We start from the raw sequence: 23,629 nt of genomic DNA on the forward strand, positions 1-23,629 counted from the left end.
TTTGCATTGAGACATAGGTGTATCTTGCATTGAGATAAGGTGTCTCTTGCTTTGAAGTGCAGGTGTCCATTGCATTCAAGTGCAATTGCCTGTTGCGTTGGGGTGAAGTGTCTCTTGCACTGAGATGCAGGTGTCCATTGCATTGAGGTGAGGTGTCTCTGAGGTGAGGTGTCTTGCACTGAGGTGCCGGGCTGCAGCTGGTGATTGACAGCTGGGATGACGTGTGTCCCGGCACCGCTCGCGCTGTCGTCCGCCTCCCGCTCCGCGCTATGGCGGCTCTCAGTAAACTGATGACAGCCAAGCATTCGGCGCTTGGAGCAGCCGCGGTCTTTGTACTTTTTGCACTCAGCAGGCGACGAGGCAAAAACGCGTCGTACAGGTACAGGATGGTCATTTATGTCACTCAGTTAACCGGTTGAGAGACCGGCTGACGGCCAGGGTGCAAATCGAGGCCGGGGATTTAAAGCCGGCCTTGTCACCCCTGTGTGGGAAGAAGATGGTGACAGAAGCTGGTAAATCTGATAGTGCAGTGAAGGAAGGGCAGGGAGCCCGAGTTCCACTATACTGTCGACATCTTCGCTGTGACGTTTGCTTGACTTTTTCGGATTGAGTGGTCTTAGTAAATTATTGCTTCAAGGACTGAAGGGAAAGCAATCTTAAAACATTGCTTTGATTCATCCACCCTTGGGGGTGATCTCTGAATTGAGAAAGCTGTCTTTTGTCATATTGTTCACGATTACTTCAACTTTGCTGTCTTCTAATATAGCTAAAGTTTGTCGATCCAAATACTGAACTTCATAGGTAAATGTTAATGTAGGTCAGGGCTTAGTGTTATTATCTGACCCTCCACAACTTGGTTATTGTTTGATAACTTTACAGTGGTTATTGCAGATTATTTATTCTGGGATTGGGATGCTGATGTCAGGTGAATATCTGGGCCCTAACACCACATTAAGTATGCATCGAACACAACATGATTTTTGATGGGCTGGCCAAGTTCTATCTTATTTGTTCATGGATTTTGGATGTTGCTGGCTAGTGCAACATTTATTACCCATTTGTAATTGCTCTTGAGAAGGTGGTGAGCTGTCATCTTGAACTGCTGCAATCCGTGTGGTACACCCACAGTGCTGTAGGGAGAGTATTCCAAGATTTTGACTCAGTGATAGCGAGGGGATAGCAATATATTTCTTCGTCAGAATGTGTGGCTTGGAGAGCAACTTGCAGGTGGTGATCTCGTGAATCTGCTGCCCTTGCCCACCTAGGTTGTGGGTTTGGTAAGTGCTGTTGAAGGAGCCTTGGTAAGTTGCTAAATAATGACCAGGGTGCACCTTTACTATCCAGTTAAGGATAGAGGGACACAGGTGTGCTCTTGGGGCTATGGTATTCATTGGAGGCCCACCAGTGCTGAGAGATTGGCAGTCTCATAGCATAGGTGGGCACCTCCCATATAGGTAGGAGAAGGAGGATTTGTCTTCACACACAGAAGATTTCTTAAACTATTTTTGGTATGCCATTGTGAAATGAAACTCCCCCACTGGATGACAACTGTGATCCAAGGGCTATGGTGGGTACAGAAGTGAGGATGGAGTGCAAGCCTCAACCATCCTCTGCCTCCTCCCTATTTTTGATTTGCTGCTGGGAAGTCACCTGTGTCATTTGATGTGGCTCCTGTGGAGAATTGTCTTAATAGCCCCTTTACCTTGAGGGTAGTCGTCACGTGCCCAATTCTCAAAAAGTGTTACTCTCTTAACAAATTATTGGTTAATAAGGCCAGGAAGTTTGGAGGCTGGAAGTATCTTTGTTTTCCTGTGCATTTGGGTAGATTGTGAGTACCAGAAAGCATAGAATAAGTGATTGAGGCGAGGCTTTGCAGTTTTCCCTCATTCTCATTTCAATTTCATCGCCAAGCACACTTCTACCTTTATAATATCACTAGCTTCCTAAATCATTCTCACTGTTGTCAAAACCTCCATTTACACTTCTAGCATTTCTTGTCTTGTTTATTCTGTAATTGCCAACGTGCCACAATCTGAATCATTTCCTTGAACTCTCTGACCGAAGGCAGGTCCTTGGCAGAACCCCAGCAAAATGCTGTAATTTTTGTTTTGATTTGATTGAGTGGAGGCCAGAGGCAGGTTCCAAGTCTACATCAAGAACAGGGTTTGAACCCTGGACTGTTAGCATTAATCTGACCCGCACACTCGCTATCTAGCTAACAGGCCTCCAATCCTCCAGCTCCATAATCACCAATTCGTCCAACATTCTGTCATCCACATCCAGTCTCACATTTACCCTACTTTATCATTTAAATTAGTGTAAATGCACAAATACAGAATGGTGCATCTGTAATATTTTTGTAAACTTGTGATCTTATAATGAAGTTTTTTTGGGGATTTTATTGAACTATACAGTGTAGAATGAGTCCATTTGGCCTGCTTTGCTGATTGGAAAAGCTATTGCATTAATTGCACACTCTTGCTCTTTCCTCATAGTTCCTGTATTTTTTTCCTTTGTGAGTATATATCCAAATTTTCTTTTGTAAATTACTCTTAATCTGCCTCAAACTGATGTTCAGACAGTCTTTCAGGTAATATGTCACAGATCATCACAATTTGTTGCATCAGAAAGAATCTCTTTAACTCTCCACTGGTTCTTTTGCTAACAATTTCAAATCTCTGTCCTCCGATCCGTGTCAGTGGACATGGATTTTTCCTCTTAATTTTAAACACGTCTATTAAATCTCCTCTTAACCTTCTTTGCTCGGAGGTGAACAATTCTGGCTTTTCCAGTCTTTCCATATAACTGAACTACCTCATTCCTGAAGCCATTAATATAAATCCCGCCTCCCGTATGGAATGTAGAATTGAACACAGTACTGCAGCTGAGGCGAAATCAGTGATTCTCAAAGGCTTAGCATAAGCTTTCTTGCTTTTGTAATCTAAGCCACCATTTATAAAGTTTAAAATTTATTTACTAGTGTCAAAAGTAGACTTACATTAACACGATGATGAAGTTACTGTGAAAATCCCCTTGTTGCCACACTCTGGGTCCCTGTTTGGGTACACTGAGGGAGAATTTCACATGGCCAATTCACTTCATCAGCATGTCTTTCATGATTTTGTAAACTTTACATTCTTTCACATTTGGCAAGGCAGATGACTAATCCAATTTTTACCAATCTCTATGCCCACCTGAAGTTTCCTAATATCTGTTATGGCCAGTTGAGAAGAGATGAACCTGCCCCCCTCTATTCAACCTCTTCAATTGGTTGCTACAAAGGTTTTATGTTTCCTTTTCATGAGGAAACAAATGCCGTTTCTGCATCAGAATATATTTAACTGTTTAAGCTGTGAGCAATAAGGAGCCAATCAAATAAGATTTTCTTGAGGCAAAGGAAGAGCAAGTTTATTAACCACTGAACCAAAGTACTAAAATAATTAAACTGTGATGTCACATACACAGGTACCAGAAGTAAGGGAGGTTAGAGTTCAGTAAGAAAAACTTAAAATAATATCTGATTAAATGTCCTTTGATTGTCCAGGAGGTGTAGATTTTTAAACGTTGTGGCCAATTTGGATTAGCTGGTTTAAAATTATTGCAAATATTACAAGACCTTGATTCGCTGGTAGATTTCTAGTAAAGTTATTGTTGGATCTGCTATTACACTTGTTCCAAAAGAGAGCGAGGGAGCGAGCAGCAGCTTCCGGTCTGTTTCCTTTGCTGAAATCTTTCTTGCAGGCCAATCTGTAGTGGTGACAGTCTGGCCTGAAACTCTTCACCCATTGTGTATTTCAAAGGCTGCCATTGTTTCAATATCCAGCACTTTGCATTTTAATGTGTCTTAGACAGTTACGAATCATAGAATCCCTACAATGCAGAATGAGACCATTCAGCCCATTGATCCAGCACTGACAGCATTCCCACCCAGGCCCTATCTCCGTAACCCCATGTATTTACCCTGCTGATTCCCCTGACACTAAAGAGCAATTTATCATGGCCAATCAACCTAACCCACACAGACGTGGCTGTATGAGGCAGCAGTGCTAACCACTGTGTTGCCCATGAGTTTCAGTGGGACTCTGAATTAATAGAAAGTGTCTTTCTCTCTTTGTACTCCTGAGGATGTTTTATTTACCACCCTCATCTTGGAAAATGGTCTTGCTTTTTTAAGTTGTTTGTTCTGTCTCATTTCAGATTGCAAAATTTCCAGTTATTTGAAAGTTGAAATTTCATGCTTTCAAACATTAAGGGGCATAGCTTTGTGACATATCCTTCTCACTATTTCTACATTTCCAAGTTGGTGTCATCTGCAAACTATGAAAATTGTGCCTTGTATAGCCAAGACCAATTGTCAGTGGTCTCTGGGAGCACCATTGTGTAACTCCTTCTGAAAAACAAACATTCATCACTAGTCTCTCTTTAATCAATTTTGTGTCCACGTGATCACTGTTCATTTAATTCAATTTATGTGATATTTGAAAATTCTTATATGTAACTTTAATTGCACCCCCTTCATGAACCCTCTGTTATTTAATCAAAAAAGCTCAACCTAATTTGGAACATAGAACACTACAGCACAAACAGGCCCTTCGGCCCACGAGTTGCGCCGATCACATCAACACCTATCTATAACCCCCAATCCCATAAAACTCCATATACTCATCCAGAAGTCTTTTAAAAGACCCCAGCGAGTTCGCCTCCACCACCACTGACGGCAGCCGATTCCACTCACTCACCACCCTCTGAGTGAAAAACTTACCCCTAACATCACTTCTGTACTTTCCTCCCCGCACCTTAAATCTGTGTCCTCTCGTAGCGACCATTTCAACCCGGGGAAATAGCCTCTGAGAATCCACCCTATCCATTCCTCTCAACATTTTATAAACCTCTATCAGGTCGCCTCTCAACCTTCGTCTCTCCAGGGAAAAGAGACCCAGCTCCCTCAACCTAACTTCATAAGGCATGCCTCCCAGCCCAGGCAACATCCTTGTAAATCTCCTCTGTACCCTTTCAATAGCTTCTACGTCTTTCCTATAGTGAGGCGACCAGAACTGCGCACAGTACTCCAAATGAGGCCTGACAAGGGTCTTATAAAGTTGCAGCATTACCTCCCGACTCCTAAACTCAATCCCTTGATTAATGAAGGCCAGTACACCATACGCCTTCTTGACCACCTCTTCCACCTGCGAGGCCGATTTAAGAGTCCTGTGGACCCGGACCCCAAGATCCTTCTGCTCTTCAACACTACTAAGACTCCTGCCCTTGATAGTGTACTCGTTCATCCCGTTGGTTCTGCCAAAATGGACGACTACGCATTTATCCGCGTTGAAGTCCATCTGCCACTTCTCCGCCCAGTCCTGCATCCTATTTATGTCCTGCTGCAACTTTTGACATCCTTCCAGACCATCCACAACGCCACCAACCTTCGTGTCATCAGCGAACTTACTTACCCATCCCTCCACTTCCTCATCCAGGTCATTTATGAAAATGACAAACAGCAAGGGTCCTAGAACAGATATAATTTGCCTTCATCAAATTCATACTGGCTGAGACTTATTAACCCATATATTTGAAGGGGAAAATACACTTCCTGGATTATACATTCTTGAAGTTTTCTCACCATCAATGTTAAGTTGACTGATCCAGGATTATCCTTGCTCTTTTTTTGAACAAAGGTGCACAATTTGCTACCCTCTGGCAGCACTCCCAAATCCAAGGGCAATTGAAAGATTGTGGCTAGATCTGCTATTTCTTGGCTGCCTCAGATCACAAAATTGGCAGCACCCCGTTGTGTAGAGTTGCAACTACTCATTCAGCCAAGTCTTCTGCCATTAGAAGATCATTTTCTTTTTGGTCTTAATTGGCCTCCCAATTGCTTTGATAATCTTTTTAATCTTTATAAAATCCTTTAGAAATCACCTAATTAATAAAGTTTCATAGCTGCACTACTTGATATGTAACATCCACCAATTATAAATCAATGGATAAATGCCACCTTATTTTAGGTTTGCTGAAAAGCCATGCTTACGTAATTGATCATGTTCCAGTAGGAGGCTGGATTTATGATCTGCCTATGACAGTTGGTATGACTGCAAAATCCCCAAGTTATGAAAGGGCAGCCAGAAGTATCAGGAGCAATGAAATGCTCTGTTACTGATTTACCTTTTATAATACAGGTTGAACAAATAAAAAGTCATGTTTCAAGCACTTTTTCATTGATGAGTAAACAGATGTTGATATGGAGAAAAATTCACTTGTAACTTTCATCAGTTGATTGTGTAAGAATGTTAAATGGCAACTAACAAAATGCCAGTCTTTAGTGCGTAGTATCAAACTGAGCTTAAGGTTCACACACATACCAAATGATGCATTTCTATCTATGGCAGTACTTTTGGATGCTTAAGGCATGAGGTGCAATCTTACCTGCCGCTCATGCCACACTCCCACTGCAGTGAAGTCAGACAACTTGGCCGCCAGCCAAGTCTCCCTTCATTGCAGCAGGATGAGAAAATCCTACCAGTGTGAACAGTGATAAGATTCCAGCCATGGTCTTTTTTGGCTTTTGGGATTGATGTAACGAGAACACCAAAACTGTAGGGGAGAAATATAATAGATCAAAAGTTGACTAACTCTGTCACCTGTGATCTGCATTTTGGAATGAAAGTATCTTTCTAACGAAGATCAACATTTTTTTGTGCGTTGAGATTAAAATATGTTTCGTTTAATGAAACACTATTTGGAGTTCAGTAACACAGTGTTCCATATGTTACAGAATTTTGTAAACTTTAAGTAGATAGTCTTTTTTTGGCACATGTTCTATATTTCGCAGTCAACTTTTGCAAAGTGTAGTTTTTTTAAAGAAAGTTAAACCTAACGATTTATAATTTTTTTGAGTACAAACAGGTTATACGCATTGATACAAAACCAGTGTGGTTAACTAAATATGCCCGCTAAATAGTCAGCCTCTTATGAATGCTGTAAGTTAATATAGAGATATTTTAACTTGATTACTTAACTGGTTCTGCCAATGTAACCCCCATAGTTACTCTGAAAGCATTAGGGGGAAAAAATCTCCAGGCGCACCCACCTCCCATCCCCCTTTCCCAACTAAGTACACACCCACCCCCTCCCCAACCTGGCCCTACCCCCAGCATGCAACCACTTCATCAATGGCTGACAGCGTCAAATCCCTTCATTCTCTGGCCAGTGTCTGAACCACTATCCCCACATTCCATTCACTTACCTTAGAAACTTACCCTTTCCCTTTCAATGGGACCTCTAAACTCACCTGTTTTATGGCAGGTGGTGCTGTAAAAAGGGATGTGTCCTCCTTCGCTCCCCTTGTTCTGTACTTTGCCACTGGATCCGTGGATGTACGTTGCTTCTTCAGTCTCGCCTGGCCTGAGTCAGGAAGGTCAGGCGAAACAGGTGCTTTACAATTTAAACACAAGTAAGTCGCTCTGGAGTGGAAATCCGCTGCTGATTGCCTCTCTGAGGAAATTATGAGCCTTGTCTTTAACACAAATAAAGGGAATACATTGGCTTCAGTTTAGGTCACGCTATTTAGGTGAAAGTAACTTATTTTTGAATACAAACCCTTTCCAATTTTAATTTCTTAGCAACTTTACTCAAATATAAAATTCTACATATTTTGGAGTTGAAAATGTTGCATTTGTTATCTTGCATAGAAGAAGAAATTCTAAATTTAGACAAACATTACTGGCTGAAGCCATAGCCACCATTGAAGATGTAAGATAGGGAAGGGATGGAAAAACAAAAGACAGATGAAGGAAGCATACAAGATGCTGAGAACTAACATAAAACAATGGGCAGGCAGTGAGAACCTGTATGCAGTAATAGAATTTTGCTATTACTATTGCTAGTAATAGAATTGTGAAAGTTTCACTGGCAATTTATTGGAAATTTTGTATTCAGCTTTTATTTGTCATCTAGCCTTTGCAATTTAGTTATATTTTATCCCCACATCTGCATTATGTACCGTATACTTCAGATACTTTCACCTTTCAGTTCTCCAAAACTTTCTGGTGCTGCTTGGCATTTGTTGATTGTTTGGTATTATGTCAGGAAGAGGGAATGGTGGTAAAGGGCTTGGTAAAGGTGGTGCCAGGCAGCACCACAAGGTGCTCTGCGACAATATTCAAGGTATTACCAAGCCTACCATCAGGGGTCTGGCTCGCCGTGGAGGAGTCAAGCGTATCTCCGGCTTGATCTACGAGGAGGTCCACGGGGTGTTGAAGATGTTTTTGGAGAATGTGATCAGGGACTTGGTGACCTACACTGAACACGCCAAGCGCAAAACGGTGACTGCCATAGATGTGGTGTATGCGCTAAAGCGCCAAGGGCGGAGTGTGTATGCCTTTGGTGGTTGAGGATAGTGTAAAGGGGAACAGAAACTTAAAGCTGCAGTGCCCCCTGTTGGTTTCTTAAAGTGGCGCCACCACCAGGTTTATTTGTTTAAGTTCATGTTTAATACCCCATTGGGCCTTAGCTTTTTTTGACATGGAGATAGTTGAAAGACCTAGCACTTTGTGTTCCCAGGTCTACTTATCCTCATAGAAGCATAGGGCAGAGGTTGCTTTTGTCAGTGGAGCAGTCAGAACTTCTGTTCTAAAATTTTATGATTTTTGCCCCCTCATTCCCTATGCCCTAGCTCTGACTAACCATCTGCCAATGCGCGCTCAGGTCTAGAGGCTGCCAATCACCATGTCTGTGCTTAGCCCATCCTCTCATGTCCCCTAATTTTGCTAATTTGGGAAGACAAAAAGTGAGTATAGGTTATTTATAGCTCTGGTTGTTGCTGGGAAACCAGCTTTGTAGTTCATCGTAGGGAATAGAGGTTGGAAGTGAAGAATAACAATGAGATGGAAGGAGAGAGTATGGGATAGGAAATGGGAAGGGAAATGAAAGACTGGACAGGAAATAGATCAGAGAACAATGGATGAGAGGAAAGTGGATGAAGGAGTTAAGATTGGAGCAAAGGGGATGGTGGAAAATAAGTGGAGAAGGAATGGGGAAAAAATGATGGTGAAATTATGCAGGCATGAGGGGGTGAGTTGTAAATGGCAACTAATGTGGAAAGTAGACTGTGCAGGTGTGAGGGAAGAGACAAAGGGAGAGAAGGAAGGTTTAGTGATGTGGGAAAGTGAAAACAAAATAGCAGTAGTGACAAGGGGTAGGTACGGGTGTTGATTGGAGTGAGATGGCAGGCAGAAGAGAAAAGACATGTAATGGAAGCAGCAGATGAGGTTAGAGGTAAGTGTCAGAAGAAGGGGAACGGGGAGGATACAGAGTGAAGTAGAAGCAAAATGGGAAAGGGAGAAAGAAACAATAGAGAAAAAAATGCAGCGTAGGACTGGGAACGCAGAGACTGGGCAAGAGGGCTGAGCCACTTCTCACTTGGCACTGCTTTTCACTACTATCTTAACTGGATGGATGAAAACAAAAGGAAAGGAATAAAGGCACCGCATTTCAACTCTTTGACCTGAATGGCTATATGAATTCAACCACTTTGAATACATGGGAATAATGTTCAGGGTGAAAGAAGATAAATCAGTTCCTTCTTTGGTTTACTTAATTTATTCATAACTTCTGTGTAACACCTTCATTATTCAATCTTTCATTACAGTAAGAATGATGGGAAAGTTTCTCTTCAGAATGAAGTGAGTATATCATGAACATATATTGCAATTTTAGTTATTCATTTAAATAATATATTTGCTTCATATGGTTGCTTGGAAAAAAATTACCTTTCTCTGTAATTTTTTAGAAAGAAGGGAAAAAAGAGAAAGCAGTTGTGGATGGTGTTTTCTTTGCAAGGATCTGGAAGATTTTGAAAATAATGGTACCTGGCATGGTTTCACAAGAGGTAGGTGTTACATGGGTATGTTTAGTCAACTGAAGACTGTTAATTAGTGATTTGTAAATTGAATATATTAAACAAAAAAATTCAGAATGGGACACCAAGGAAAGGTGAGAGACTGGCTTTCTCAAAAAGAGTGGAAGCTGAGCAGTCAGTAAACCTGGGGTTTTATGTATCCCTTCCTGTTGGTTAGGGAACATTAGGAGCTTTGATGCCGATTACTGACTCTGTCAACCAGGAGATGATGCGAGCTAATGGCTGAGGATGAGAAAGAGACCACAAGAAAGGAAAAATAAGTTTCAGGTTGAGTTTAATTTAATTTTACCATATTTCTTTGGTTAGTGATTGATGTCCCATGGTTCAACTCTCTCATTGAAATTCAGACCAGTCAATAGAATCGTGATGTAACAACAAAATACTGCAGATGATGGAAATCTGAAACAAAAAAACAGAATATGCTGAAAATACTTAGCAGGTGTGAAAGCATCTGTGGAGAGAGAGAAACATTACCCTTTCAGGGTCAATGCCCTTCATTTGGCAGAAGGTCATTGACCTGTAACGTTGCCACTGCACAGAAAATTTGGGCTAGTCATAGTCAGATTGGCACTCTGCTTCCAGATACTTTGAAATGCAGCCGCAGCTTTCTTGTGCAACCTTCCAACTTGGGCTGGGTGAGAAAAATGCAGTACTGCAGGTTGCAGAGGCATTCAGTCGAGTGCAAGAGTGAAGAGTAAAGATTAAATTTGATGATATCAGTTTTAAACTTGGCTTTGCATTAATTTGAATCCGTGACTCATTGTTTAACTCTTTCAATTAATTATCCATATTTGGTTGATGGAGGAAATGTAATTAATGTGGTCTTCATGATGTCTTTAATAAAGTACAACATGGGAAATTAGATGATAAATGGGTTTGGAATTAGGAGGAGGATAGCAAACCCAATTAAAGATGTGTTAGAAGAGTGAAACAGAGGAGACATGGTGCAGCATTTTCATAGTGATTGCAAGTGGGTAATAATGTCCTTCAAGGTACAATTATCTTGCTACAATCGTGCAGGGTTTTGGTGAGATCACACTGGAATTCCATGTGTAGTTTTGGTCTCAATTTCTAAGGAAGGATTGGTATGGCAAATGTTCACTCAGTTGATCCCTGAGATGAGGGCGTTGCTTAATGGTGTGTGGCTGAGTAAATTGAGTGTAAATTCTGTGGACTTTAGAAGAATGAAAGGCGATCTTATTGAAACCTGCAAAATTTTGAAAGGGCTTGGTAGCATAGACACTGAGAGATTGTTTCCGATGACTACAGGAGTACAGTCTTGGCATAAGAGACTGATCATCTAGGACTGAGTTTGAGGAGAAATTTCTTCACTCACAGGGTTGTGAATCTTTAGAATTCTTCACCCCTACGGCTCCATTTCTTAATATATTTAAGGCTGGGATAGATAGACTTTGGGTCTTTCAGGTAGCTAAGGGTACCTGGGGACCTGGCAGGAAAATGAAGTTGAAGCCCAGTCCCTATGCCAGCTCTTTGAAACAATTGTCCTATTGGTCTCACTTCCTTAATCTTTCCTTATTGTTCTGCAAATCTTTCCTTCTGCAGTATATATCAAATTCCTATTGGAATAGATCATTGAATGTTTCCACCAAACTTTCAGGTTGAGCATTCCAGAAAAGAACAATTCACTTTGTTCAATTCTTTGAATCTCGACTCAATGTTCTTTCAAAAGAGCCACCATAGTTGCTAGGGCATCAACTTCATTTTCCTGCCAGCTCCTCAGATCTATTAACTGCCTGAAAGACCAAAAATCTATCTCTTCTACCTTTAACATATTCAACAGTGGAGCCTTAGTGGTTAGAATTCCAAAGATTCACAACCCTGTGAGTAAAGAAATTTCTCCTTAGCTCATTTCTAGATGATCAGCTTCTTGTGCCGAGACTGGGCTCCTATGTTTTAGACTCTGCGATCAACGAAAACAATCTCTGTATCAACTCTATTCAAGCCCCTGCAGAATTTTGTAGGTTTCAATGTGATTGACCTCTCATTCTTCTAAATTCCAGAAAATTTAAGCCCATGGCATTGACTGTGGTCGTATTGAATGGTGAGTAGATCCGATGGGCCATGTGGCCTACTGCTCCTGTTTCTCATGTTCTTGTGTTTAGAAGCCTCAAGGAAAGACAGAGCTAAAAAGTGGTTGATGAAATTTTGTTTTTAAATATGAAGAGATGCATTTTAAAATTTTATAGCCTGTCTCCAGATTTTGTGGCTTTGTTTGTTTTTAAAGGTTTTGGCTAGAGTGTCAGCTTTAAGTCAGGCTAACTGTCTCTTGAGTGGCTTAATTTGAGAATAAGCCCTACTGAGGTCTGATGAATAGAGTTGTCGCAGCAACGATAACTGTGAACAACTGATGGAATGTCAAATTATCTTTCATCATCTCTAGTAAGCTGATTCAGACACCCCACCTGAAATTTGATATGTATCTAGAAGTTTATTTTGCTGTGAATTTAATCCCTTTGAAACTTAGTTCAGTAGTGCCATTTTAACAAATAATACACCAAGGTTTCCCATGGCAGCATAATCTGAAATTTAATCTGTAAAAATAATGCTTTTATTCCTTTGCAACTGGCAATGTGTGTGGCACCTGCTTGATGCATTCATTTTTTTTCCCTTCTTGCTAGAATGTTTATATATGATGTATGTAGTTGTTAAAAAAGTCTCAACATTCTTAATTTATTCACTTGCAACTAAAACTTTATAAAATGTCATTTTTCTTAAATTCTAATAGTTACGTTTCTTGTGACTAATGCGGTCAATAGCTAATCATGACTCTTTATTTTAAAGAAAGAACCCTAATTTCTCCATGTCTCCCATATTATTGAAACAGTAATTTGGAAAAAGACTTCAGAATAAAGAAAATTGCAGCACAGAAACAAGCCCTTCAGCCCTCCAAGCCTGCACCGACCATGCTGCCCAACTGAATTAAAACCTCCTACCTTTCCGGAGACCATATTTATGTATTTGTCCAGACGTCCCTTAAAACTCACTATCGTATCTGCTTCCGTCATCACCTCTGGCATGGATTCCAGGCACCCACCAATCTCTGTGTAAAAAAAAAACTTGCCACATACATCTCCTTTAAACCTTGCCCTTTTCACCTTAAACCTACGCCCCCTAGTAATTGACTCTTCCACTCTGGGGGAAAAAGCTTCTGACTATCTACTCCATCCATGTCTCTCATAATCTTGTAAACTTCTATCAGGTCATCCCTCAACCTCTGTCATTCCAATGAGAACAAACCAAGTTTCTTTAACCTCTCCTCGTAGCTAATGCCCTCCATACCAGGAAACGTCCTGGTAAATCTTTTCTGTACCCTCTCCAAAGCCTCCACATCCTTCTGTTAGTGTGGCGACCAGAATTGAACACTATATTCCAAGTGCAACCTAACTAAGGTTCTATAAAGCTGCAACGTGACTTGCCAATTTTTAAACTCAGTGCCCTGGCTGATGAAGGCAAGCATGCCACATGCTTTCTTGACTACCTTCGCTACCTACAGTGACCTATGTATCTGTACACCCAGATCCCTCTGCCTATTAATACTGTTAAGGGTTTTGTGATTTACTGTATATTTCCTATCTTTATTAGAACTTCCAAAATGCATTACTTCACATTTGTCTGGATTAAACTCCATCTGCCATTGCTCTGCCAAAGCCTCCAACCTATTTATAACCTGTTGTACCCTCTAATCCTCATTGCTATCCACAAATCCACCAACTTTTGTGTCGTCCTCAAACTTACTAATCAAACCACTTACATTTTCCTCCAAATCATTTATATATATTAGGTACAACAAAGGTCCCAGCACTGACCTCTGAGAAACGTCACTTGTCACAGCCCTCCATTCAGAAACACCCCTTCCACTGCTACCCTCTGTCTTCTGTGACCGAGCTGGTTCTGTATCCATCTTGCTAGCTCATTTCTGGTCCCATTTGCACTAGTCTGCCATGAAAGACCTTGTAAAAAGTCTGACATTACTGATGTTGATCAGTAATCTCTAAACTGTCTGTGCTTTATATGCTCTGTCTGAGGCCAGAACTCTCCATTCACCTGACGAAGGGGCTAACCCCGAAAGCTTGTGAGTCTATTATCAAATAAATCGGTTGGACTAAAACCTGGTGTTGTCAGACTTTTTACTGTGTTTACGCCAGTCCAACGCCGGCATACCCACATCATGAAAGACCTTGTCAGAGGTCTTACTGAAGTCCATGTAGACAACATCCACTGCCCTACCCTCATCAATCATCAAAAAACTCAATCAAGTTAGTGAGACATGACCTCCCTTCACAAAACCATGTTGCCTCTTGCTAATACATGCACTTATTTCCAAGTGGGAGTAAAGCCTGTCTCGAGGAATCCTCTCTGATAATTTCCCTGCTACTGATGTAAGGCTTACCAGCCTGTAATTACCTGGATTATTCTTACTACCCTCCTTAAACGAAGGAACAACATTGCTATTCTCCAACCCTCTGGGACCTTCCCTGTAAGAAGTCTCACAACGCTAGGTTAAAGTCTAACAGGTTTATTTGGTAGCACAAGCCATAGCTTTCAGAGTGCTGCCCCTTCATCAGTTAAGTGGGAGTTCTGTTCACAATCAGGGCATACAAAGACACAAACTCAACTTACAAAATAATGGTTGGAACGCGAGTCTTTACAGGTAATCAAGTTTTAAAGGTAGAGACAATGTGAGTGCAGAGAGTGTTAAGCACAGGTTAAAGAGATGTGAGTTGTCACCAGACAGGACAGTTAGTGAGATTTTGCATTGGGAGTTTAGAAGGATGAAGGGGGGATCTTATTGAAACTTACAAGATTCTGTGAGGCCTGGACTGAGTGGACGTGGAGAGGATGTTTCCACTGGTAGGAAAAACTAGAACTGGGAGCACAACCTCAGGCTAAAGGGACGATCCTTGAGGTGGAATTTCTTCAGCCAGAGTGGTGAATCTGTGGAACTCTTTGCCGCAGAAGGCTGTGGAGGCCAGGCCATTGAGAGTCTTTAAGATAGAGGTAGATAGGTTTTTGATTAATAAGGGAATCAGGGGTTATGGCGGAAAGGCAGGAAAATGGGGATGAGAAAAAATCAGCCATGATTGAATGGCACAGCAGACTCGATGGGCCAAGTAGCCTAATTCTGCTCCTGTGTCTTATGGTCTTATTAATGCCACCTCAAACTTATAATATGTCCAGCTTGGAAGGATAATTGCAGATCTGAGTCCAATGTTACTTAATTCCTGATTGACACTATTTTCAGCAAGTGATGTCATCGCCAATAGCGAGGTAAATCATAGGGGTACATTACACTTAAACCTTGCAGCCAATTACAAAACACTCAAATGGAGGAGGGAATAGATTACACACAGTCTCACAGCAGGATTTTTAAACCAGTGAATGAATGTAAAAGAGAGACATGGTGAAGAGGAGGAACAGCAATGTTCAAAGATTTCCATGTACTACTATTGTCAATGGGGATGAGAAAATGTCCAAGTATTTTTTCTCTCTCATACCTGTGGAAATGGCTCATGAGGTATTGCAAAGTGTTATAATTGGCTTGAGGCAGCTGCTGGAGTAGATCTTGGACTTCAAAAAGAATTCTCTTCATTCCTAAGTTGTTTGACCATTTTTTATGCACTGTCATGCTGTTTGGTTTCCCATCATTTTCATCATTAATATTGTGGCTTGGCCAAGCCAATAAATTGACTGCAAAAGCGGAATGGTAGCAATGGCTCTGGGAGATATTGGACAATAAACAGGTGATTACATTCCGATATTAAGGATTAGATTTTAAAATCAATCTTTGCAGAGTTTTATCGCACGTGGGTTTATCTGATGGAGGAACTGTTTTAGCACATTGCTGATATGAGCATACAAGTCTGAGAGTCTCACTAAGTCCTTTCCATTTTCGAAAACCTGGCACAGCTTTTCAACTCGTGATTTTGCTCCATTCACCTGATAAATACCCTTGAACAGACAAACCTTCAGTAAGTCAATTAACATTTTTCATTAGTTTCATGTTGAGTACAAAATATAACTGAAATAGAGCAAGGCTACTGTATTAGATAATGCAAATGTTAGAGGATTTAGAGAATATCAGACAATGCTTGAGACACTGAAGTGTTAGACAAACTTTCCATGTAGATTTCTAGAGTACAACCCTTTTTTAAATAATGTACTTTTTCTGGTTCATCTATTTCTGAACTTTTTCAAACGATTGCATTGTTCATTAATGCAACCAGAGGCTGAAGGCTCAAAGTCTACCATGCAAAGTTGTAAACGTAATCCAATAAAACTGGGATCAGTGGACTCACAAAGAGGAATCATAAAAGCTGACATTGTGGTTACAAACACACTGGTTCACTTATGTCTAAAAATGCAGGCCAATACATCCGCCTTATTTGGCTCTGCTCCTACATTATATATTTGGCTGCTAGTGCCCTCTGAATTGGGATAGTATGACACTCAGTGGCAAGAGCAATTGCTACAATAATTCACTTCATGAAAACAGTCAGCAAATGATGGGTAATGCTACTGAAAAGAAAGACATTTTGCCAAAGCTTTTCACCTTGCACTTGTTAATATGAACAAACACAACAATTTCAAACAATCACAATAATTAAACTAGGAGAAGGGGGCTGAATGGTTGGCATGTTAACTCTGATTGGTTATGTCGTTGCCATGAAGAAAGAACTGGGAACTGTACGCTCAATAAGAAGTCTCGCAACACCAGTCCAACAGGTTTGTTTGGCAGCACTAGCTTTTGGAGTTTCAAGCTCCTTCATCAGGTAAGTGAGGACTTGGGTTCACAAACAGGGCATATAAAGACACAAGCTCAACTTACAAGACAATGGTTAGAATGTGAGTTTCTACAGGTAATCAAGTCTTAAAGGTACAAAAAGAAGAGGCTGGCTAGGGTGAACGTTGGTCCCTTAGAGGATGAGAAGGGGGGCTTAGTGGTAGGGGATGGGGATATGGCTGAGGTCTTGAATAACTTTTTTGTTTCTGTCTTCACGGAGGAGGACGTGAATAATTTGCCGGGTGTTAGAGATGGAAAGGTGGTAGGACTGGAGGGTCTTAATGACATTACTGTTACTAGAGAGGCGGTGCTCGACAGAGTGGAGGGGCTGATTGTGGACAAGTGGCCAGGACCGGATGGAATGCATCCGAGGGTTCTGAAAGAAATGGCGGAGGTGATAGTGGATGCCTTGGTGGTTATTTTCCAGACGTCGCTGGATTCCGGGGAAGTGCCGGAAGATTGGAAAATGGCTAATGTTTCGCCGTTGTTTAAGAAGGGTGCCAGGCAAAAGGCAGGGAATTATAGGCCGGTTAGTTTAACGTCTGTTGTAGGTAAAATGTTAGAATCCGTCATCAAGGAGGAAATAGCGAGGCATCTTGAGAGGAATTGCTTGATAGAGCAGATGCAGCACGGTTTCGTTAAAGGGAAGTCGTGTCTGACAAATTTACTGGAGTTCTATGAGGATGTGTCTAGGGCGGTGGATAGAGGAGAGCCGGTGGATGTGATCTTTCTTGATTTTCAGAAGGCGTTTGACAAGGTACCTCGCAAGAGGTTATTGCAGAAGGTCAGGGGACATGGAGTTGGGGGTAGGGTGTTAGCATGGATAGAGGATTGGTTGTCAAATAGGAGGCAGAGAGTGGGGGTCAATGGGTGCTATTCGGATTGACGGATGGTGACTAGTGGAGTGCCCCAGGGGTCGGTGCTGGGGCCTCAGCTATTTACCATTTATATAGATGATCTGGAGGAGGGAACCGAGTGTAGGGTGTCGAAATTTGCTGATGACACCAAGATTGGTGGAACAGCAAATTGTGCGGAGGGTGTGGAGAGTCTACAGAAGGATCTAGATAGGCTGGGCGAATGGGCCAGGAAATGGCAAATGGAATTTAATGTTGGCAAGTGCGAGGTGGTCCACTTTGGTAGGAATAATGGTAGGAAGGATTATTACTTACGTGGAGAAAAACTGCAGCAGGCGACGGTGCAGAGGGACCTTGGGATCCTTGTGCATGAGTTGCAAAAACCCAGCTTGCAGGTGCAGCAGGTGGTCAGGAAGGCGAATGGGATGCTGGCCTTCATCGCGAGGGGGATTGAATATAAAAGTAGGGAGGTCTTGCTGCGGCTGTATAGGGCATTGGTGAGGCCGCAGCTGGAGTACTGTGTGCAGTTTTGGTCGCCGTACTTACGCAAGGATATTTTGGCCTTGGAGGGAGTGCAGAGGAGGTTTACTAGGCTGATGCCGGAGTTGAGGGGGTTGAGCTATGAGGAGAGGCTGAATAAACTAGGCTTGTACTTGTTAGAGTTTAGAAGAATGAGGGGAGATCTCATTGAGACGTATAAGATGATGAATGGGATGGATAGGATAGAGGTGGAGAGACTCTTCCCGCTCAGAAAGGATAGTAGGACTAGGGGGCACAGCCTCAAGATAAAGGGGGGGTGGTTTAGAACGGAGTTGAGGAGGAATTTCTTCACTCAAAGGGTGGTGAATCTCTGGAATTCTCTGCCCGTTGAAGTGGTGGAGGCTACCTCGCTAAATATTTTTAAGCCGCGGGTTGATGGGTTTTTGATAAGAGAGGGGATTAGGGGTTATGGGGAGAGGGCGGGAATGTGGAACTGAGCCACGACAGATCAGCCATGATCTTATTGAATGGCGGGGCAGGCTCGAAGGGCTAGATGGCCTACTCCTGCTCCTACTTCTTATGTTCTTATGTTCAGACAATGTGAGTGGAGAAAGGACCAAGCATAGGTTAAAGAGATGTGTATTGTTTCCAGCCAGGACAGTTAGTGAGATTTTGCAAGCCCAGGCAATTCGTGGGGGGGGTTACAGATAGTGTGACATGAACGCAAGATTCCGGTTGAGGCTGTCCTTATGTGCGGAACTTGGCTATTAGTCTCTGCTCAGCAACTCTTGCGCTGTCATGGGCATGTATCTGACTGAACTAAAACCTCCTACCCTTCCAGGGACCATATTCATGAATTTGTCCAGATGCCCCTTAAAACTCAATATCGTAAGTGCTTCCACCAAATCCTCCAGCAGTGAGTTTGGTGCGGTTTTTCGTTATGGCACGTCAGAACTGTTGATCGATGAGTCGAGCGCCATACCCTGTACTTCCCCTGAGCAGAGAAGCTGCAACATCTTCTCTGGAGTCTTCAACATGTCATCGATGAAGACAAACGTCTTGCCAAGGCCATCCCCACACCCCTACTTCTTACCTTCAAACAACTGCACAACCTCAAATAGACCATTGTTCGCAGCAAACGACCCAGCCTTCAGGAGAACATTGACCACAACACCACACAATCCTGCCACAGCAACCTCTGCAAGATGTGCCACGTCATCTCCTGTGAGAACACCATCCACCAGGTACATGATACATACTGTTGCAACTCGGCCAACGTTGTCTACCTGATATGCTGCAGGAAAGGATGTCCTGAGGCATGGTAAATTGGGGAGACCATGCAGACGCAACGACAACGGATGAATGAACACTGCTTGACAATCACCAGGCAGGAGTGTTCTCTTCCTGTTGGGGAACACTTAGTAATCACGGGGATTCAGCCTCTGATCTTCGGGTAAGCGTTCTCCAAGGTGGCCTTCACAACACACAACGCAGAGTCGCTGAGCAGAGACTGATAGCCAAGTTCCGCACATGAGGACGGCCTCAACAGGGATCTTGGGTTCATGTCACACTATCTTTAACAACCAGAACTTGCCTGGCTTGCAAAATCTAACTAACTTTCCTGGCTGGAGACAATATACATCTCTTTAACCTGTGCTTAACCCTCTTTCTATTCACATCATCTGTACCTTTAAGACTTGATTACCTGTAAAGACTCGCACTTCAACCATTATTTTGTAAATTGAGTTTGTGTCTTTATATGCCCTGTTTGTGAACAGAACTCCCATTTACCTGATGAAGGGGCAGTGCTCTGAAAACTAGTGGCTTGTGCTACCAAATAAACCTGTTGGACTTTAACCTGGTGCTGTGAGACTTCTGACTGTGTCTACCCCAATCCAACGCCGGTATCTCCACACCATACTTCCCTTGTAGCCAGTAAGGATACAAAGATTTCTCTCGGCCCCAGCAGTTTCCTTTCTTGCCCCTCTCAGTATTTTGGAGTATATCTCATCAGGCCCTGGGGACTTGTCTACCTTAATGTTTCTTTACAACCCCAATACCTCCTCTTTGATCTCAACATGACTCAAACTATCTACACACACCTTCCCAGATTCATCATCCACAAAGTCCTTTGGTGAATACTGACACAAGTACTCGTTTAACACCTCGCTCATTTCCTCTGGCTCCATACATAGATTCCCTCCCCTGTCCTTGAACGGGCCAACCCTCTCCCTGGTTACCCTCTTGCTCTTTATATGTGTATAAAAAGCCTTGGGATTTTCCTTAATCCTGCTGGCCAATGATTTTGCGGGACCCCTTTTACCCGTCCTTAGTCCTTAAGCTTCTTTCTACTTTCCTTGTATTCCACACTTACTTTGTGTGTTCCCAGCCTCCTAGCCTTGACGAATGCTTTCATTTTCTCTTTGATTTGGCTCACAATATCTCTCATTATCCAAGGTTCCCAAAACTTGCCATACTTATCCTTTATCCTTACAGGAATATGCCAGTCTTGAATCCCTAACAAGTTACATTTGAAAGTCTCCCACATGCCAGATGTTGATTTGACTTCACATATTTTCATGTCAGTTTACATGGGAAATCAATCTTGTATAACTAAGGATGCTTTTAGTCATTTTTCATAGTTGATTTAAAATACATTGGACAAAAGATTGGCTTCACAAGCACCTGCTTTTGGTGGATGAGTGCTCTTATGAGAACTCCAAAATAGCAGTCATGTTATGTACTTGGTGAATGTCCACTGGAAGTATTGCAAACAGGTTGATCATGATATCACACTGATTTGACACCAGCGGTGTCATTTGGGAGCTGAACAATTCCAGCCCCCTCTAAACTTTGCACAGCCGAATACCTGTCAACTAGCAGGAAAAAGCACCATCTACCTCATCAATATTATTAAAGGGATAATCAAGTACTTTACAAGTTAGTTGCTGGTTGATTTCTTCTGGCTGCTGCTATGATTCTATAAGTATTTTGAGTTTTTATCTTTTCTTTCACATTGCAAAAATCTGCAACAAGTAATTGTGGCAAGTACATAAAGAGCTTTGCTGACTTCAAGATTTTTGCACAAAGCACTTGGTTCCAGAGATGTGTGCATAAGTAGACTTTCTCCTTCAAATGCGGCATGACTTGGGGAATGAATAGAGTACGGAGCAGGCAAAGCTGCTGAGAATGGAAGGGGTGAGGTGACTGCAGGAACAAGAGATGCATGCCAGCGTCCATTGGAGCATGTAAATCAGAATAGTGAGAGAGGAGAGGTAAGTGGAAGGTGAGAAGGAAGATGAGGTAAAAGGATGCAATCCTCTCCAATGATTTCAGCTCTGTGCTGGCCATGATTTCTCCAATCAGTGCCCAATAATGGCCATGGAGATCCTTGGTTTAACATCTGGCAAAAAAGACAGGACGTCTGGTAGCATGGCACTTCTTCAGTATCGTGCCAGCCTTGATTGATGTGCTGCAGTCCTGGAGTGCACTTGAGCTCACAACCTTTTGAGGTGAATAGTAGAGAATGAACTATAGCTGACACAGCGCACCTCCTGCTACTTCTAGTTATGTGTTATTTTGTCTTGGAAAAGAGAGGGCAGTGAGTCTGGTGCAATCTGAGTGATGTGACTGTCCTGGTTGAATGCTGCAGTGTGCTGCACATGTGAGATGGTGGTGTGAGACTTGCAGCAGTGTTAAGTGTGTGAGAATGAGGTGAAGCGGATGATCAATAGTTACGAACCCTATTTGATAGGGGTCGTTAGTAATGATTGGGATATGGTAATTTGAGTAGTCTCTGAATCTGGTGATGCAGTTGGAGGGATATAGTGTCCTCTCCAACTACAATGCACCTTTATGCAGACCCCAGCGCACCTTTAGCGCATGGTGAAATTTTCAATTTTCAGTGATGCATGCAGTCAGCAGATAGTGTGGTTAGCACTAGCTGCACACAATCATTAAAGACAGTATGACTCTGGCAAGCCGACTGTATTGCATTGAACAGATGCAGTTCATTCATGTATCGCAATCCCTGATCCCTCTGTGAGGTTATCCAATTTAGCTCCTTTAGTGTTTTTTGGCTCTTATTCTTAGCTTTCAAAAGTTGGTCCGTATCAGAAAGGAGCAAATTAGAGCTGCAAATGCAGGACTAATTTAAGGAAAACCAGTTTTATCTTGAACTTCACTGAACCTTGAAAAATGAAAAGAAATTGGTATGGCTCAGTTAAACACCAGCACGGACCTGTTGGGCCAAATGGTCTGTTTCTGTGCTCTAAACACTGTGGGGGTAATCCTCCCAACCTGCAGCACTGCTCTAGATCGGGACTGCAGGGAGGCGAGACGAGGGGGTTTGGTGTCAGGGCTGGCCAGGAGGCCAGCAATCGGGCATGCACCGATCTCTGCTATGACAGATTGGCACATGTACATTGGCCCGCTCAGTGCTATGCTGCCAGCTGTTCAGCGGCAATAGGCACTGCCCACAGCTTTTCAGCATGATCCACGCTAGAGCACTTTGTGATGCGCAGAGTGTGGGAGATTCATTTTGAAAGTCCCACTGAAAAAAGCAATGGGATTTATTCCAATTTTTACATGAATTTGGCACTTAGAATTTTTTTGGGAGAATTCCACCCTACGTATATTCACAATGTGTACAGATATAACTTTAATTGGCATCAGTGGCATTTTCAAAAATTTTATCTAGCATACATATTTTATATAATTTTATCCTTGTTATGCACACTTACTCTATGCATGCCGCACAATTTTACTTTGTTCCGTGTGTATATCATTTAAACTGGCCGTGTAATCTGCAAGGGATAAAATAAGCATTCATTTTTTTTCAGACTTTGGAATGTGTAAAGTGCGATTTCATAAGATCAGCGATCCAGCTAACCACCACCAGTTTTTTTCACAGCATGATAAATCTGTTTTATACTTATCACCTTCTGAATACCTAGAAAAGCATATGGAAAGTATGATTTGTTATTTACAGTAAACAAATATGATTCTTCCAGAAGTAAAGGGTAAGAGTATAATGCATTGATATGGTATGTAGAGTTATTGGTATAATGTTGTCAGCTAACTTGTCAAGCATGTTTATTACATAGTGGGGATCCCTTTAATGTTGAAACATAGGTCCAATGCAGTGAATGATTTTAATTCCACTTTCAGCAAGTAGCCAAGTCATAATTATTGCACACATTCTCAGTTTTGCATTGCAATAGCTGGCAGCAAAATATACTTACTTGTCCACCTAGTATGTTATTTTCTACTTAGCTATTTCTGAAAGCTCCAATTATAGTTGTGTGAGATTGGGATGACTGGTGCTTCAGTTTCTCTCTTTTATCTTTTGGGCAATGTCTCAAAGTATCTGGTCACAAATAGTCTACTAGAGTTTGGTGCTGAAAATCAGACCCTGGGATTCTGGTTAAAGTACCCATTTATGCAATATGTCACCAGCACAATGTGTGGTCATCTCAAAATCCACTGGACATGCAAAGAATTCTTATCTTAAAGATGCAAAGTTTTCTTTCTTTGACTGTTCCACCAATTGGGAAAAATCTTGAAATTTATTGG

At 42.0% G+C, this 23,629-nt stretch overlaps 1 protein-coding gene across 1 annotated transcript in view; it reads left to right on the plus strand.

The window, feature by feature from the left end:
- Positions 1–231: 231 nt before the first annotated feature.
- The window catches only part of abcd3a (ATP-binding cassette, sub-family D (ALD), member 3a), a 72,962-nt gene continuing 49,564 nt past the window's right edge, over positions 232–23,629 (plus strand). Inside the window, exons 1-3 of the mRNA XM_080195262.1 lie at positions 232–379; positions 9,650–9,683; positions 9,791–9,889. Of these exons, the coding sequence (XP_080051388.1) occupies positions 270–379; positions 9,650–9,683; positions 9,791–9,889 (243 nt within the window). The 5' untranslated portion in view covers positions 232–269. The remainder of the gene's footprint in view (positions 380–9,649; positions 9,684–9,790; positions 9,890–23,629) is intronic.

Source organism: Carcharhinus amblyrhynchos, chromosome 9 (assembly GCF_965287045.1).
Source record: "Carcharhinus amblyrhynchos chromosome 9, sCarAmb.v2.hapA, whole genome shotgun sequence".
NCBI classification, from domain to species: domain Eukaryota; kingdom Metazoa; phylum Chordata; class Chondrichthyes; order Carcharhiniformes; family Carcharhinidae; genus Carcharhinus; species Carcharhinus amblyrhynchos.